The sequence below is a fragment of the Podarcis filfolensis genome (assembly GCF_964270895.1).
Source record: "Podarcis filfolensis genome assembly, chromosome: 15".
Taxonomy (NCBI): Eukaryota; Metazoa; Chordata; class Lepidosauria; order Squamata; family Lacertidae; genus Podarcis; species Podarcis filfolensis.
In genome coordinates, this window is record NC_139618.1 from 10,715,817 (window position 1) to 10,733,069 (window position 17,253).

Here is a 17,253-nt window from a genome sequence, read left to right on the forward strand (position 1 = left end):
AAGTAGTAAGCCCCTTTTCTTAACTCCCTTCCCTCATTTTCTTGTATACACATTTATTTTACTGTACGTGCGCATGTCGGATGAAGGAAAGAAGTACAACAATGAGTCAGGCAAAGAGGAGACAAGCTCTGGTGCTCCCACTACAGGTGTGCGGGTTGCATTTGTGTTTCAGACTTCAAAACTCTTTCAGATTCATTGCAGAGTTGCAAAAAGAAAGAAAGTTACCTCACAACTTGCTTAAAGCTAGATTTTGAATTCAGTTTTACAGAACAACGGGAGGTTTTTTGGGGGGAGGGGTATTCCAATAAATTTATAGCTCCTGAAGAAGGAGTTTTGAACTCCAAAACATGAAGAGTAACCACAATGAATATCTTTTCTGTTTTTGTGTATCATTTTGCTTTGTGGCTTGTGTTATCACTGTGGAAAATCTAATAAAAATTTATTGAAAACACAATGACTATCTTTCTTCAGTAAAAGCACTGGAGTTTGACTCTTCGTTGTCTGACGCCTTTGTGGGCATTATAGATTTATCTGATGTGGGTACCAAACAGCCAATACTCTGTTGAGTAAATTAGTCCCAATAGAAGACGCAGATTATCTGATTCACACCCACCCATACGGAATGCTTACAAAAAGGGGGTTCAGCATGTGCGCACACTGAAAGAAAATGCGATGGAACTCAGATTCATCAGTCAAGCAATTCAGCTGCAAAACTCTAAAGGTGTGTCTGTGTGTTCACTTTATGTTTTTATATGTGTGTGTTTAATGTAAGCTATCATGGGCCAGATGGTAAGATACCAAACAGAATTAATTTAACACATTTTCTTCAAGATGTTACAATATTCAACAGTGTCTGCAATAAAGTCTCCCCCGCCTCCATCCAAGAAAAATTCAGCTCTGGTTCCTCCCACCAGCCCATATTTTATGTGAGGTATTTTGTTTCCATTTCTGATCAGAGCAGACGACTGCGAACTCTAATACAGTGGTGACTTGGGTTACATACGCTTCAGGTTACAGACTCCACTAACCCAGAAATAGTACCTCAGGTTAAGAACTTTGCTTCAGGATGAGAACAGAAATCGTGCTCCAGCGGTGCGGCAGCAGCAGGAGACTCCATTAGCTAAAGTGGTGCTTCAGGTTAAGAACAGTTTCAGGTTAAGAACGGACCTCCGGAACGAATTAAGTACTGAACCCAAGGTACCACTATAATGGTCAATGGAAGAAAGGAAGAAAAAAACTCTGCGCCTTCATTACCAAACAGGAGCAGGGGAGGGAGGAAGAGATTTCACTTTTGGGGGAAAATGAGGAACTCAGCGACATCAAAGCCCCACCTGTACTATACATTTAAAGCAATATCATGCCACTTAAAGCAATCAAGGCTTCTCCCTCTTCCTGGGAAACTTGTGGAACTGTAGCTCTTCAAGGGGAATAAGGTGTCTCCTAACAACTCTCAACCTTAACAGGCTACAATCCCCAGGATTCTTTGGGGGAAGCCATGACTGTTTGAAGTGGAATGATACTGCTTTAAATGCACAATGCAGACGAGGCCCCCAAACTGATACAATCACCCATTCCTAGCAGCAGAACTATACTTTGTGTCTGCAACCTGACCCAGGTTCAGCCCTTGACATCGCCAGCTAGTGCTGAGAAGACCCCATCTCCAAAACCTCAGAGAGCCCCTGCCAGTCAGTGTAGTCAATAATGAGTTTGACAGACCAATAGTCTGTCTCAGCTGCTTCCTGTGTCCATGTATGAATATCCAACAATTCTTACACTATAGCTGTTTGCTTTTGTAGGACAAAGAGTCGCACATGGCAGCAGTGGACAGCTTCCACCCCTTCTCCGAATTGTTTAGCGCCCCCCTGCCCCGGCCAAAGTTCAAAAGCCACCTGCAAGCAATCAGTTTAAACCTCTGGCAAAAGTGATTCTTCCAGCTGTAACCTACTGGGCAAGGGAGATAGATAACAAAAAGAAGTGACTGCTCCAATTACATTTGACTCTGGTCCCACCTGCAGTTAGTAGGCGGCCCCTGATATATTAACCGAGTGACAATGTGGCATTCATCAGGGGGGAAAGTTGGCCACACCTGTTATAGGAGAGACACAAGCGTCATCAAGCATGTTACGGAGCAGCACCCACATACAAACCTGTGATGGCCTGGGAATCGGATTCGGAGGCTGAACCTGAGGAATCCCAGCCTGCACTGGATTCCCTGCCTCCAGAAGCAGCTGAGCAGGGCTGGGGCATGAGCCTGAAGGGTCCTCACCTGTGCTGGATCCTCAGGTGCAGGCACCAGCTGAGTCTGCTCTGGCTCCTGAGGGGATGGAGGACCCATTGCCTGCAGGTGCTCCACCCTCAGCCCCATCAGAGGAAGCTGAGGTTGCCTCTGGGTCTGGTAGCCCTCCAGCCTCTCCTGAGCTGCAGAGGCTCAGGGCAGAGAGGCGGAGGGAACTAAGTTCCTGCAGGAGGAGTGCTCACCTCCAGGCCAGGAGAGGCGAGTCACCTGAGGATCGGGTCTGCCCTATGCCTCGGGGGAGATAAAAGCCAGCCCCAGTCCCAAGTTGCGGGAGCAACATTGTTGGTTGTCGGTTCCAGCCTGTTCCCTGACCTGCTTCCCTGCCCTGCACCCAGCTTCAACTTCTATGGACTGCCTTCATATTGCACCATCAACCTCAGACTGGACTCGGACCTCGTCTCTCAGTTAGCCCCCAGTACCAGCACAAAACCTCTGGTACTGCTTTACCCAGAGTCAGTCTGCTGTTCCATCCAGACTAGAATTTCCCAAACTTGAGCCTCCAGCATTTTTGGGGGGGACTACATTTCCCATCATCCCTGACCACTGGTCCTGCTAGCTAGGGATGATGGGAGTTGTAGCCCCAAAACAGCTGGAGAGCCAAGTCTGGGAAACACTAATCTACACCACTACTCCTTATTCTAGTTGGTGGTGGATCTCCAAGTTCTTAAACACTTGAGATCCTTATTAGGAACATAACTGGAACCTGCTGCATCAAACCAGTGGCCCATCTTGTCTACCTACCTGCTCTAACCATGGCTGGCCGGCTGGCCCTATGGGAAGCCCGTAAACAGAACCCGAGCAGAACAGCAGTGCTCTGGAGCACTCCAAAACTGCAACGTCTGCATGCATGCCAAACATTCCTACCCCACCCTTGACCTTCCAACATTGAGTAGGACTAGGGCTTCCAAGCATCTTAAGACATCTTGGATTATATTCCAGGGAGCTCTATATACCTTTGACTGATAAATCCCTAGAAGGCAGACATATACATTTGTTTCAGAGGGATTGGCAGGCAGCATAAATTCTGGTGGAGTCCAATCTTAAGTTAATAAGATTGTCAAAATAAAGCCAGGATAGAAGCCTGTGTATTTGATGCAGTCACGTCAATCCGTTCTTCCCTCCTTCTCTGAAACCCACCCACTGCTTTCTTTTCAATTAGCAGTTCTTGGATGGGGAGTAATGAAAGCAGTTGCTAAAGAGCACTCACACGTCAGCGTTGAGGCTGCAAATCCAAAACTTTAAATAGCATGTTGTAAATCGCTTGTCACTGCTGTCAACTTGCCTTGGAACAGCACAGCAAGACGCAATCCAAACTCATCGGCTTCGCTTCCCCCCCCCCAACTGTTGGCACAACCAATCAGACACTTCTCCCCTTCCCAGCTTCAATTTCTACTGTCTCGCTCACACTCTACCAAGACAGGTGTGCCCCACCATTGACAAAAAAAAAGTGGGGGAAGTAAAATGGTTTAATCCTCTCCCACACCTGGACCCAGTTTTGGCAGCTGGGTCCTTGTCACACAATCCAGGCTGCATTCACACAACAGTTTATTCCATTTGGTGGGTGTTTCCCTAACGATCAATTTCCACCTTATCTTTGAGCTTTCACACAGTCTAAAAACCGCTTCTGGAAATATAGCAGAATGTAGCACAGGATGAGGCAGGATGCACATCAGGCAGGGCTCTTTTGAGCATGGATCAAGCAACAAGGAAGATCTCCAGATAGACTCTACACATGAGCAGCATCACTACCCCTCGTGGGGGGGGGGGAATCCCATTGCTGAACCCTGTGTGAATAAGTACTTTCTTTTAACAGTCCTGAATCTCCCAACATTCAGCTTCATCAGAGGTCCCAGAGTTCCAGTACGATGTGAGAGGGAAATTATGCTCCTTCTCCAAACCATTCAATGTTTTATACACCTCTCCAACCTGTCCCCCTTTTCTCTAAATTTCTAAGCCTTGCAGATGTTCCTCTTTCTGTGTGTTGTGATGCACAAGCGCAATGTCCAGCTTTATATTATGAGGTACTTCTTGGCCAGATGGCTATCTTCAACACTTCCAAGGAAGCATTTCCTGAACAGTGGAAAGACCACTGCAGTCAGCACCGGGTGACATGGACATGCCTGGAGTCTGGCGTTACAGTTCATTAAAAGTGACACAATCCGACAAGAAACAAGATGAATTTCTCATTCTGACTGTGTGCCAAGTGATATTTCCTTCCTACTTGGAACTGCTCAAAACCTCCAATCTTCTTTTCACAGGATTCTCAGATTTGGAACACCAGAACTCAAATATTGTGTTGGAAATATGGAACGTCACATACTGAATATTTACTGGGCTCTAACCAGATGCTACTATGTAGAGCTAAGAAGTACAGAAACAAAACAATTAATAATCATAATAATAAATGTGTTCTTATAATAAACTGTTCAGAACAGTTTCAGTCTTTGCAGAAGTCTTTTTTTTCTTTTTCATTTCAACCAATCCTTGCTTGTGCCTTCTGCCAGATATTCAGAGGGTGCTTTATGTTGTTGTGAGCAAGCTTGCAAGACAAGAGGTTTGCTCATGTCCAATTTGTTGGATCTACCTTTACATTAGATGAGGCTTCCTCAACCTCGGCCCTCTAGATGTTTTGAGACTACAATTCCCATCATCCCTGACCGCTGGTCCTGTTAGCTAGGGATCATGGGAGTTGTAGGCCAAAAACATCTGGAGGGCCGAGGAAGCCTACATTAGACCCTCCCTTAAGCAATATCAGAGAAACCCTTGCATGCTTTGGGGACTCCCAAGAAGCAAACTGTGCCAGAAAGCTTTTCTACAAAGATTCATAAGGCAGCTCATTTTGTTTCACATCAGGCAGGGCATTCAGCACCACTGAGAGGTTGCATGTTGTGTCCAAATGAGAATAAGCAGGCATGCAATGTCTCTTCCTCTGTGAGGAAAGACAGCTTTGAGGGGAGAATATGGGAGAAATGGTTGGGATCACATGCCTGGCCACCATCTCTCCACTTCTGAGTAGTTTCACCTTTCCACCCAAGTTCAAAATGCAGGTAAACTTGCATTTTGAAGAGTTTGGATTTGATATCCCGCTTTATCACTACCCAAAGGAGTCTCAAAGCGGCTAACATTCTCCTTTCCCTTCCTCCCTCACAACAAACACTCTGTGAGGTGAGTGGGGCTGAGAGACTTCAAAGAAGTGTGACTAGCCCAAGGTCACCCAGCAGCTGCATGTGGAGGAGTGGAGACATCAACCCGATTCACCAGATTACAAGTCCACCGCTCTTAACCACTACACCACACTGGCTCTCTGGATCTGATTTGGGCACGGACAACAACTTGTGGGGCCATTTGATGTCAAGGAGTGGCAAGTATACAAAGTATACAAAAGGTTAAGCAACCATCTCTTACTTGTTCATTTAAAATGTTCTCCAAAAATTTTCTTTGAATGGTGTTGCAATTCCATGGTGAATGTTTGCGTCGATGCATGTACTTCCTAAGTGCGCTTGCGCACGCGCACGCACACACAGGAAGCCACTTTATACTAGAAACAATCACTATTATTTCAGAAACCATATGGTCACCCCCCAAAAAAAAAATTCCTACTTAATTATGAACACTCCATTAAAGGTTTGCCTGTAAGAAAAGGCGAAGGAAGATCATGGCTGTTCTCGCCATCATACAGCATGGCAGGGTAGCCAAGGGCTCCTGCGCTACAAACCAGCAAGTTCAACTCCCTGCACAAGCCAAGAGTGCATCCTCAGTACATAGAGATGTCATGCCAGCGTAGCATCTAGGCAACGTTTGTACTATGCACTCAACAACAGGTTAGGCACCTTCCTAAGATGCCATTCGTATTATGCCTGTCAGCATCTGTTATGAGCCCTGCATCCAGCAATGAACTGGACATAGAGGCTGTGGGGGCACCAGATATGGAGCAGGATCTAGATCAGGGCTCAGGGCAGATTGCAGAAGATCACTGGAGGCAACTGCACCTGAGGCACTTGGACAATAACTCCCAGATGAGCCTCCCAGACCACCAGGGCCTATAGGGTCACAGCCCAGGCTCTCAGAGGCACCTTTCCTTGATCTTGAAGGACTAGATGCCTTCCACTACACATCACCAGTACAGCAGTACCAGGAGCACATCAGGAGAAAACTATGGAATGAAGGCGGAGTGTCCATCTTCAGGTCAGAAGGTTGGCCAGTTAAGGCCCATAATTTCTCTCAAGGGGGTGGAGCCTGGAGGAGGTTGAGGACAGAGGCACCAAAGGCCTCAGGCTCCTTCCAAACTTCATAAGAGCAAGTTGCTCACTTGGAGCCATATGTGGTCGTAATGAACAAAGCCAAACGGTGACCCGTTTCCTTAAAAAGAAAGAAACTTTACAAAACCCTTCTGGAGGAAATGAAATTCTGATCCTACCAGGTGGGGAGGGGAAATGAAAATATAATATAATAAATAAATCCTCGACATTTGAAATAGGGTGCTATTTGTCCATCTAAAATCACCATTGGAAACAGCCATTTCTGTCCCTGAAATCTCCAGCTCATCTGTCCGTCTATGTTCATTAGCTAGTTTTCCATTTTTTTCTCCTTTAATTGCCAACCCCTGGGATTTTAGTAAAAAATATTTAAAACAACAACAACAACCCTGCTGTTGTACAGGTGCAATGGACGTATCTCGTAAAGCAGAAATGCAAGTTGTGGGGAGGAATCCAGCAGACACAGATCCCAGAAGCAATCCTGCTTACAAACTCATTTGCACGCACCACCTTCTGGTGTGGCGCTCAACGCCATTCCCCTGGAGCTGCGCCACCTTTGTTGCCCCCCTAGGCCACCTGTAATACTGAGACAACCCTAGTCCCATCAGTTCCATTGACTGGAGTAGCAACTCATTTATATCTAGGAATCATTAAGCCAGAGAAACACCCAAGACAACATCAGCCCAACTTTGACTCAACGTTCCATCCCCATCTTGCCAAGAGGCAACCTCAAGGGCCCAACCCCAAGAGGAGAAAGACGTTGCAGCAGAAACCAGGAGGGAAAGCAATGCCAGAGATAGCAAACAGATATGTCTAAAGTGGAGAAATAAGGCCATTCCACTCCAATACATTTTTCAACGCTTCCTACCTGACTGAGTCCTTTCAGGAACTTCTTCCTTTTCCTGAGATGTTGGCAGAGGTTGCGGTCATTCTCCCGGTCTGAGCTGTAGTGGCGATGGTGCAGTCTGTTCTTTTTCAGGTGGTACGGCAGTCCATTAGTGAGCACGTCCCGTTTCTTCTTCACAAAGGGGTCCAGGCGCTTCTCCATGAGGTCATGAGGCTTCACCACAACCTCCTTCTGTATGGTTGGGAGGGGAGAAAGAGAAAGGAATCCTGTTGTTGTTTTGGAAGACTATCAACTACAAGTGCAAGGTTTTAGTGAATCCAGCTAAGTTTTCAAGTTCAGTAACACGGTGGCCAACTTTTAAACTAGATCCTGCAGCTGCCGTAGCTTAGTGGAGAGCACATGCACACGGGAAAGTCACTTTTGCCATTCCAAGAGTGGTTTATCAATCAACACCATTTCTCGGGTAACCCTGGCTCTGCGAGGGGAATAAGGACCTTCTTACAACTCACAGCACTCTTAACAAACAGCAGTCCCGTCCCCCCGGATTCTTTGGAAGAAGCCCTGACAGTTGAAAGGGTTAACTTGGGACCCCTTAGCACTATACAATCTGGAACAGTGGTGGGAGACCCCATTTTGCCCAAGTCATGCCTCTCTGCTCCACACCTGATGCCATCAGGTGTGGAGCAGATTGGGCATGGCTGAACTGCAAAGCAGTTGATTCTGGTGAGGTCAGACTCCTATGTATAGTTTGCTCTAGGGAGCTTAGTTTGGTCAGAACCGAATACAGTGGTACCTCTGGTTATGAACTTAATTCGTTCTGTAGGTCCATTCTTAACCTGAAACCGTTCTTAACCTGAGGTACCACTTTAGCTAATGGGGCCTCCTGCTGCCGCCATGCCGCCAGCATGCAATTTCTGTTCTCGTCCTGAGGTAAAGTTCTTAACCCAAGGTACTACTTCCGGGTTAGCGGAGTCTGTAACCTGAAGTGTTTGCAACCCGAGGTGTTTGTAACCCGAGGTACCCCTGTATACACTTCCAGAGTTAATGCTAAATTACTTCTGGTTAATGAGTCACCATAGCCGCTCCAAGGGCTGTTAAAATTTGTGTCCTGGGCTTTTTTAGACTTGTCGCAGTGGAAGACAGGAGTGCCTGGCTTGCTCTGGTCCATGGGGTCACGAAGAGTCAGACATGACTAAACAACAGCAACCCATATGTTATCTGAAACCACAGGGCCACCTTGGTTGCCAGAGGAGATTTATTTTTCCCCTAGCACTCCTGGAGTGGCTCCAGTTGTGTGGCTCCAAACTGGCACTGTTGCCCCCTCTGTCACTGAGGACACGGAGACACCAATGCCATTGTGAAGAGACGTTTCATGGCCAGCCCACCAGGTGGAGTTCTTTTTGCTCCCTCAGGCGAAATATGCCTCTTGCTTGCCATGCTGAGGCCGTGCCCGCTCCACTTCCTCCTAACAGGAGCCCAGGGAGGATGTCAACTGTTGGATCAATGTGTTCGCTTGTGCAGCTATGTCTTTGCACCTGCTTATATATCACACTGATCTCAGCATGAAAGGTTTTGACAGAAAACGTAATCCGAGTCCAAGCCCTTCATCCAGTGGGAGCCAGGACAAAGGCTGGACTTAACGCTTATCTAAGATCTCAAATATCACAAGTGTTACTCCCAATGGCAAGCAAGGAAGGAACAGGTTCTGCCGTTAAAGGTCACCTACCGATAAGACAAAAAGAATGGCTAATCCGTCAAAAAGTAAACATGAACCACGGGGGGGGGGGGGGGAGAGAGACTTATCACCACTTTGTAATACAACAAAAAAAGTAACCCAAACAGGAAAATATATAGACACATAATCCAAAAAGACAGGATGAGACATCCATGCCCAAATCAGAAGATAGTTTAATGGGCATGCTGCTATCTAGCCCCTTTATTCATATAGGCCACCAGAGACATGGTCCTTAATCAAAGTATAAATCCAGTCCAAGGCAGAGGTTTACAAAATGACAGAGGTGCCCTGGCATTAACCTCTTCCATGCAGTGAACTCTATCTGGCTGTGCTGGGAGATCATAAAAGTGGGGAACAAAAAGGAATTGCATCCTGTGAGGCCCTATGCACTCAGGTTCTGACTCTTGTTCATCTGGGGCCCACTAGACCTGCAGAACCAGCCACTATGATGAATACAAAGTGAGCTATAGGTCAGAGTACAAAGCACACTATAGGTCAGCCATGATGGATTAAACTGGATGACCCCGTGTCATCTCGGTATCATGTCTGTTATAAGCTGCCTTGGTGCTGTTTGCTAAGACCTTGGCATCCTCAGCTGAAAAACAGGATTGAAGCCAGAGCAAATGGCACAGCAAGAGAGTGGTGAGGTGTGTCAAGGTGCCTCAGGTGGAGAACCTCTGGTGAAGCAAGGATCCCAGTTTCCCTACCCCCAGGTATATTAGGGTAATTGGTTACCCACCTCAATCATAGAATTGTAACATTGGGAGGGACCCTAAGGATCATCTAATCCAACCCCTTGCAATGCAGGAATATGCAACTGTCCCATACGGGGATCAAACCTGCAACCTTGGAGTTATCAGCACCAGGCTCTAGCCAACTGAGCTAACAAAACCAATACAAAAGGAAGGAAAAGTCCACCCCTGGGGTGTACAGAGAACCCTCCCCTTCCTCAGTGTGTCTGGACACCCACCCACCTAATAAACAACTGTGATTGATCCAGTTGCCTTCCTCACCACATACACCATCTTACCCGGGCACTGAACGAGGCAAATATATTATGGGTTGCATACATTATGTTGCTGCTCACTTACGGCTACTTCCTCATGAACTGGAAGAACTTGCAATGGATGTGTGTGTGTGTGTGTGTGTGAGAGAGAGAGAGAGAGAGAGAGAGAGAGAGAGAGAGAGAGTTAGAGTTGATTCTATGATTCATAGAGTCTATGATTCTGAGTTGGAAGGGACCCTGTCCCATACGGGAATCGAACCTGCAACCTTGGCATTATCAGCACCACACTCTAACCAACTGAGCTATCCAGGGGGGCCAGCCCTGCTATCAGACCATGAGCCCATCATCCACACATTCAGCCAGCAGATGGTCTGCACCCATTCGGCAGGTCTCTTCCCTCACAGGGCTTTCTTTTGCATGTCAACCAGATGTGATCAGTTCATATAAGCAGAATCAGCTTAGTGTGGAAGGAAAATGTTCTCTATTTAAATATGCACTTATTGAATCCATCAGGGTGAATAGTAAAGTTTATAAAACACTGTGCAGACATGGCAGAGGGAGAGATCAATAGAGAGATGATTGCAGAGTAACTGGAGAATTAGATGTCAGATTTATCCCTAAACAGATTGAACGAAATGCTCTGTGATAACCCGGTAAGATGCACCATCGATACCTTTAATTCATAATCTATGATTTCAGAATTTACTTAACTTGCAGGAAAGACGTCTTGATTTGTTAAACAGAATAGTCTGAAATGGCTAAAAGGGAAGGGGTCCCAGCCTACCAGTGCCTGAAAGGAAGACTGTTTGGCAGGACTTAAAGAGTTTCTGGCTGGAAATTTAAGCTATCAGATACTAAGGCCAGATATTTAAAGCATCATTATACCCCTTAAATAATCATGGCTTTCCCCCAAAGAATCCTGGAGAATCCTTTGCCCCCAAGAATTCTTACGAAACCCAAATTCCCCTCATAGAGCTACAATTCCCTAGGAAGAGAGGTTGATTGCATACCCGCCATGTGTCCTGGAAAAAATGGGACGTCCCATTTTTTTCTGTGCTAGATTGCAGCAGATATTTTGAGTGTCATGCTTTCACCTCTAAAAAGCACTTTCACCAGGGCTGACAAGATCACGCCCTGAAAAAGTGCAGCGTGTGGGTTTTTTTAGCGAGATCATGGTGTAGGTCATGTGACTTGCTGTGACGCATGTCCCGACAGACGCACATCCCAATTTTTGATCTGAAAAAGTTGGAACAGTATGTGATTGTTAAATCACTCTGGGAATGAGGGGTCTATGAAGGGCATGGGGGTCCTATCACATCTGAGTACCCTTAAACTACAGCTCCCAGGTTCCATCCCCAACAGCTTCAATTAAACGACTCAGAGAGCAGGTGATGAGAAATATATTTCTCTCCTTAAGACTGCTGGACCATTAAGAGGAGGGGGGAGACAAAACCTCAGCAGTACAGCATCTGCTTTGCATGAAAAAGGTCCCCAACATTTCCAATTAGGACTGGGGGAGAACCCTGCCTGAAACCCAGAGGGTTGCTGAAAGTCATTGGTAGGAACTTCAGAAGCTGCCTATCCAGCTCAGCATTATTTACACTGACTAGAAGCAGCTCTCCATGAAATCAGGCATGGTTCTCTCTCAGAGCCCTGCCTGGAGATCAAATCTGGGACCTTCTGCATGTAAAGCAGATGTTCCACAGGGAACAGAGCAGACTATGCTGAGCTAAACAGATAAATAGCCTGGCCTGGTGTAAGGCAGCTCCCTCTGTTTCTATGTGGCTGCAGGGAGGAGAGTGTTCACAACACTGGGTTATGTGAGCGGACTTCATCATTACGGAACCCACAAGCTAATCAATGTGTGCAAATGCCACTTGAAAATGATCTACCGCTTTGCCACTTCTTTGCCGCCTACCCAAAGAAATGAGCTCATCACAAAGACTGGATGGCTCTATCTAGTAATCCTACCCCAGAGGCATTGGGTGAATTCTTTCTGAGAGTGATCTAGAAATTACAAGAAGCCCAACTGAAATCTCTGAAAATGCCACTTCACCAATTAACCCACTTTCATTTCTGAGAAATAGCTAGCATAAAGGAATGTCTGGTGTGTGGGTGTGGGTGTGGGTCTCCCCCCCCACACACACACTTTTATGTATTAAAATTTTAACTATTAAAGTCTAGGGTTGCCATATTTCTAGAAGACAAATTCAGGACACAAAAGTTGGTGAGCTTTTGGGGGGAAATGAAACTCAAAGATGGTGAGCTTGGTTCTGTGCCCCCCCTCCCCATTTTGCCAGTCCCCTTAAATCCTGCCTCCACCCATGACCCTTTCCCCTGATAATTACCTTTCAGTTACAGTGGTACCTCAGGTTACAGACGCTTCAACTTACAGACGCTTCAGGTGACAGACTCCGCTAACACAGAAATAGTACCTCAGGTTAAGAACTTTACCTCAGGATGAGAACAGAAATTGCATGGCGGCGGCAGCGGGAGGCCCCGTTAGCTAAAGTGGTGCCTCAGGTTAAGAACAGTTTCAGGTTAAGAGCGGACCTCCAGAACGAATTAAGTTCTTAACCTGAGGTAACACTGTATTATAAGCCTCCACACCCCCAACTGCTCCCTGCCTTGACCTGCCCTTCTTTGGCTGGCCTGATTGCAGCTGGAACAGCCCTGGTTCCTGTTATAATTGGATTGGGTCCTCCTTAAAGGGCTAGACATATCAGAAGCCATTCTGCCCGCAGATCTTCACAGGGGAGTTTTCAGCTAGGCTCTCGCTCACAACCCTCTACTCTTTTCACAACCCAGGAATCTTCTCCTCAGAAGGGAACCTCCCCACACACTGGTGAGCTGAAAGAGGCATGAGCTCCCACCTAGATCTAAAATTCTGCAATGAAAACAAATCACCATTATTTTAAAAGTCATAAGGAGGGTGGGAAGAAAGGGAAAGAGCTGTTGTTGTTGTTTTCTCCCCCCTCCCCGCGCTTTGCTCCCAGCTGATCAACCCGAGAGCAAACGGAACACAAGCACTATTTGGAAGGCAATATTATGGTCCTAGTAGTAGTAGATTAATGAATGTAATTATCTCCCATTGTGAAAGAGCAAGCTGCAAGGCCTATAATTTATAGGGTGCTATAAAGTTCTAATGTGTTTTTACGTCCATAAGCTGCTTAACCATAATCTAATGCATTTGCGCCCAACCCTCTTCCTAAGTGGTTTTCAGCCATGCAATGAGAATAAATCCCTCCAACCCGGCCACTTTCGCCCGGTGTTACTCCACTGGATAAACCAACCTTTCAGCTAGGCATTGGAAAGGCAAAATACACGGGAGCACAAGAACTGCTTTCACTGATTTGGCTGAAGGCCAGAAGGCCAGGTTTTATATATATATAAAAGCAACAAAGCACACACAGTTAGATACATGGAAATGCATGACAAATCGAGCAGCCCTTCCAGGGAAAAGGTTCCTCTGCTGCTCAGATTGTCAAATGAGATTTCCAGTGCTTCCCTTTTTAAAAAAGCTTGGGGCATCCTGGTTTTTACTTTTTGAAATATGGCAACCCTAGAAAAGCAGATTTTTTAAAAAAAAATGGTTATAAGCATCTTTGATTTCTATCACAAACCTGCATTACGTAGAACATCAGAATATCTCACACCTGTGTTACATAGAACATCAGTGCAACCCAAAATATGTACTTGCATATTTTATTAAATGTGTTCACCCCGTAAATGGAGTCCATTTGCATCTCTCCACAGTACTAACCACTCCCCTGACTCTGATTATCTGAGACTTGACCTCCAATTCTCAGATAATCAGATGGTTAAGTATATTGATGTACAACAACAAAAAAGATGTCAATTAGAGATTAATTTGTAATATACTCATCAATGGGAAAACATCATGGACTTCTCTAAGAACAGAAGTAGGAAATCAGTCTTTGGGGGGAAATGTATAAAATTAATTCCAATCTGGCAATGATCTGTAACAAATTTGGAAACCAATAGAAATTACTTGGGGGGGGGTCTTGTTACCATTCAGATATTCCTGCCCCTCTTTTAGAAAATATTTAATTATTATTTTTCCCCCTGCCTTGATTTTGCCAGCAGTCAATAGGATGGAGAATTTGAGGGAGGTCATTTTTGCACAACCCGACCCCACCACACCCCACACCACAAATATATAAAAAATCTGACCTGCATTCAAATTACTTTGCAAGACCCTCATCTTATCCCCCCCCCTAATTAATAATCTGATGTACATGCATCTGAAACCCTAGCTTCAAATAAAACATCCATTAAAGATAATTCGAACAAGGGAACAAACAATCTTAAAAGCAAATCTTCTCAATGCCGGAGCGCAAGCCATTACATGGGCAGACTGCATGCGAGGGAAGAGCAGGCCAGGCTAAAAAGCTCATTGAGGATAAATTAGAAACATAGTCAATAAATAATGGATGCATATATATATTTTTTTTCCAGCTTAAAATGGATGGCTTTGAATCTTCCATGGGAACAAAAGGGTACGCTTCGGATTTGGTTAGGGACTAGAACAACTTGCTTGAAAGAGGTGTCCCTTCATAAGGTCAGGAGGTTTTCATTCCCTTATGTAGCCTCAGGCTGGATCTACTGTACACTGACATGTTTAACAATATTTCCCCCGATTAGAACAATATTCTACCTCCAACAACAGAGGTAGAATGTAGCTATCATGCTGCCTTTTAAAGACATCACTGAGGCCACTAAGAGACAGGTACAGGTGTTGGCTAACAGAGCCCTGCTGATTGGTGTACCAGCTCTTTGGCTGCCGTGAAAATATCAGGCAAAGGAAGTGATGTCAGGGCTGGCTCAAGTGGCTCCCCCTCCACTTCTGGGTTGTCCAGCGCCACCAGCGCATGGCTCAAGTCCTGCCCCCCACATCTCTCTTGTTGGACTCTTCCTTCCTCTCCAACAGAGGTTGCCCGTCTCTAACCTCTTGGATTGCTGCTACAGGACTCATGACACAGAACATGCTTTGCATGCAGGTCTCAGATTCAAACTCTGGCATCTCAAGTTGGAAAGATCTGAAACCTGTCCTGTCTGAAACCATGGAAGAGTCGCTGTTGGTCAGCGTAGTTCAGCCTCTCTCAAGATGGAGCCCTCTAGATGTGGCTAAAACTCCCATCATCCTTCAGCCATTGGACCAATTGGCCATTGGGCTGATGGGAACTGTTGCCCAGCAACATCTTGGGGGCAGCAGGTTGAAGAAAGTTGACACAGTCAATACCAAGCTAAGGATGTAACAGTCTCCTATGGTTTGCAAGGTAATTCTGAGACCTAGAGTGTCTTCCTTTGTACCTCAAAAACTTTTGATACTCTTTACCTCCAGATTAGTTTTGGTAAGCAGTAGGGAATGGAAGAATCTGTCAATTTCAGTTCTGTTTTTCCTTTTTTCAGTTTTAAATTCAGCTTGTCTTTCCGTAGCAATTTGCATTTAAAAAATTCTCATGAAAATTCATCAGCATACAGTATTTCTGATAAGCAATTATGAGAAACAGATATGAATAGTGAAATAGATAAATATGTAATCAAAGCTATATGGAATTGGCGGGAAGTCAATGGAATTAAAAGACTGTGAAAGAGTGTAACAGATATTGATAATACTTTTGTTTTGTTCTTTTTTATTGTTCTTTTGTTCTTTTTATGGATAACTGTGATTTTGTGTTATGTTTTTCTAAGTTTAATAAAGCAATTTTAAAAAGAAAAAAAGAAAATTCACCAGCATTTTAGTGCAAACGTCTCCTAAAAAACACATTTTTATACGCAGTTTATCACTAATGCCCATGCTTTTGCAAGCCGATTCCCCTAATACCATATATTATATATACTATTTTCACTAATATCTTCATTTTTACACACTCTTTTCCCTAACGTATGTGTCTTTGTTCACACTTTAGCTGAAGAACTACAAAATTCGTAGAAATGCAAATTTCAAAGGACAGCTGCATTCTGGTTCACATATTGTCTCAGGAAGTGCGAATTTGACAAATTTGGCTTTAAATGCAAACTGTATAATAATCATATAATAATAAATAATTCCTTCACCCCACTAAGCAGTATCATTTTGCCCAATCTGAGCAGGGATGTTTCTGAATAAACATTACAGTAAGGGGCTGGGGAAGTGAGGAAACTTCAGTAGTATAAAGGAAATGATCATTTATCTAAATTAACATTCCACTCCAGATGAAGCAATTAATTAGGGGAGAGAAAACAAATCTTAGCACTTTGCTCTGATAATTAACCATGCTAAGTCTTCCATTGAAAATACTACTGTACACAGGGAAAAGGAATGTTCAGTCGTTTGATGCTACTCTTAACACGAACACCCATCACACTGTGCAATAATTCCACCAGGAACTAAAACCAAGACAGCCTGCTAGCAAGAGAGACTGCTCAGCCTCTGCTAAACTGTTGGCGGTCACAGAGGAAGCCACTTTAAAGTGATGAATTATTGTTTGGATGCTCCAAGCTCTTTTATTCATTCAGTTTGGGGAAACTGAAGGTGCTGTAGTCTACATGCTTGCCTTTCCACTGTCTGTAGAAAGCTGCTGTGCATTCATTTGCAAAGCTGTAGCCCGGGGAGAGAACTGAAAGTATCCAAGCTCTCTCTCTCTTCAGGCACTGCAATGAGCATATAGTTCCAGGTGGAGCCTGCCATCAACACCGCTGGCCCATGTGTACATGGCTGTTGTTGTTGCTGCAATGCGCTCTGCATGGGGCTACCTTAGAAGGTGACCCGGAAACTACAATTAATCCAGAATGCAGCAGCTAGACTGGTGACTGGGAGCGGCCGCCCAGACCATATAACACCGGTCCTGAAAGACCTACATTGGCTCCCAGTACGTTTCAGAGCACAATTCAAAGTGTTGGTGCCGACCTTTCAAGCCCTAAACAACCTCGGCCCTGTATACCTGAAGGAGCGTCTCCACCCCCATCATTCAGCCCAGACACTGAGGTCCAGCTCTGAGGGCCTTCTGGTGATTCCCTCGCTGTGAGAAGTGAGGTTACAGGGAACGAGGCAGAGGGCCTTCTCGGTAGTGGCGGCTGACCTATGGAACGTCCTCCCATCAGATATCA

At 45.3% G+C, this 17,253-nt stretch overlaps 1 protein-coding gene across 4 annotated transcripts in view; it reads right to left on the reverse strand.

Annotated features, from left to right (window-relative positions):
• AUTS2 (activator of transcription and developmental regulator AUTS2) overlaps positions 1-17,253 on the reverse strand; it is a 669,531-nt gene that overhangs the window by 536,103 nt on the left and 116,175 nt on the right. For all 4 annotated transcript variants that reach the window (XM_083587452.1, XM_083587454.1, XM_083587453.1 and 1 more), the window contains exon 2: positions 7,421-7,630. In XM_083587452.1, coding sequence (XP_083443578.1) covers positions 7,421-7,630 — 210 coding nt within the window. The remainder of the gene's footprint in view (positions 1-7,420; positions 7,631-17,253) is intronic.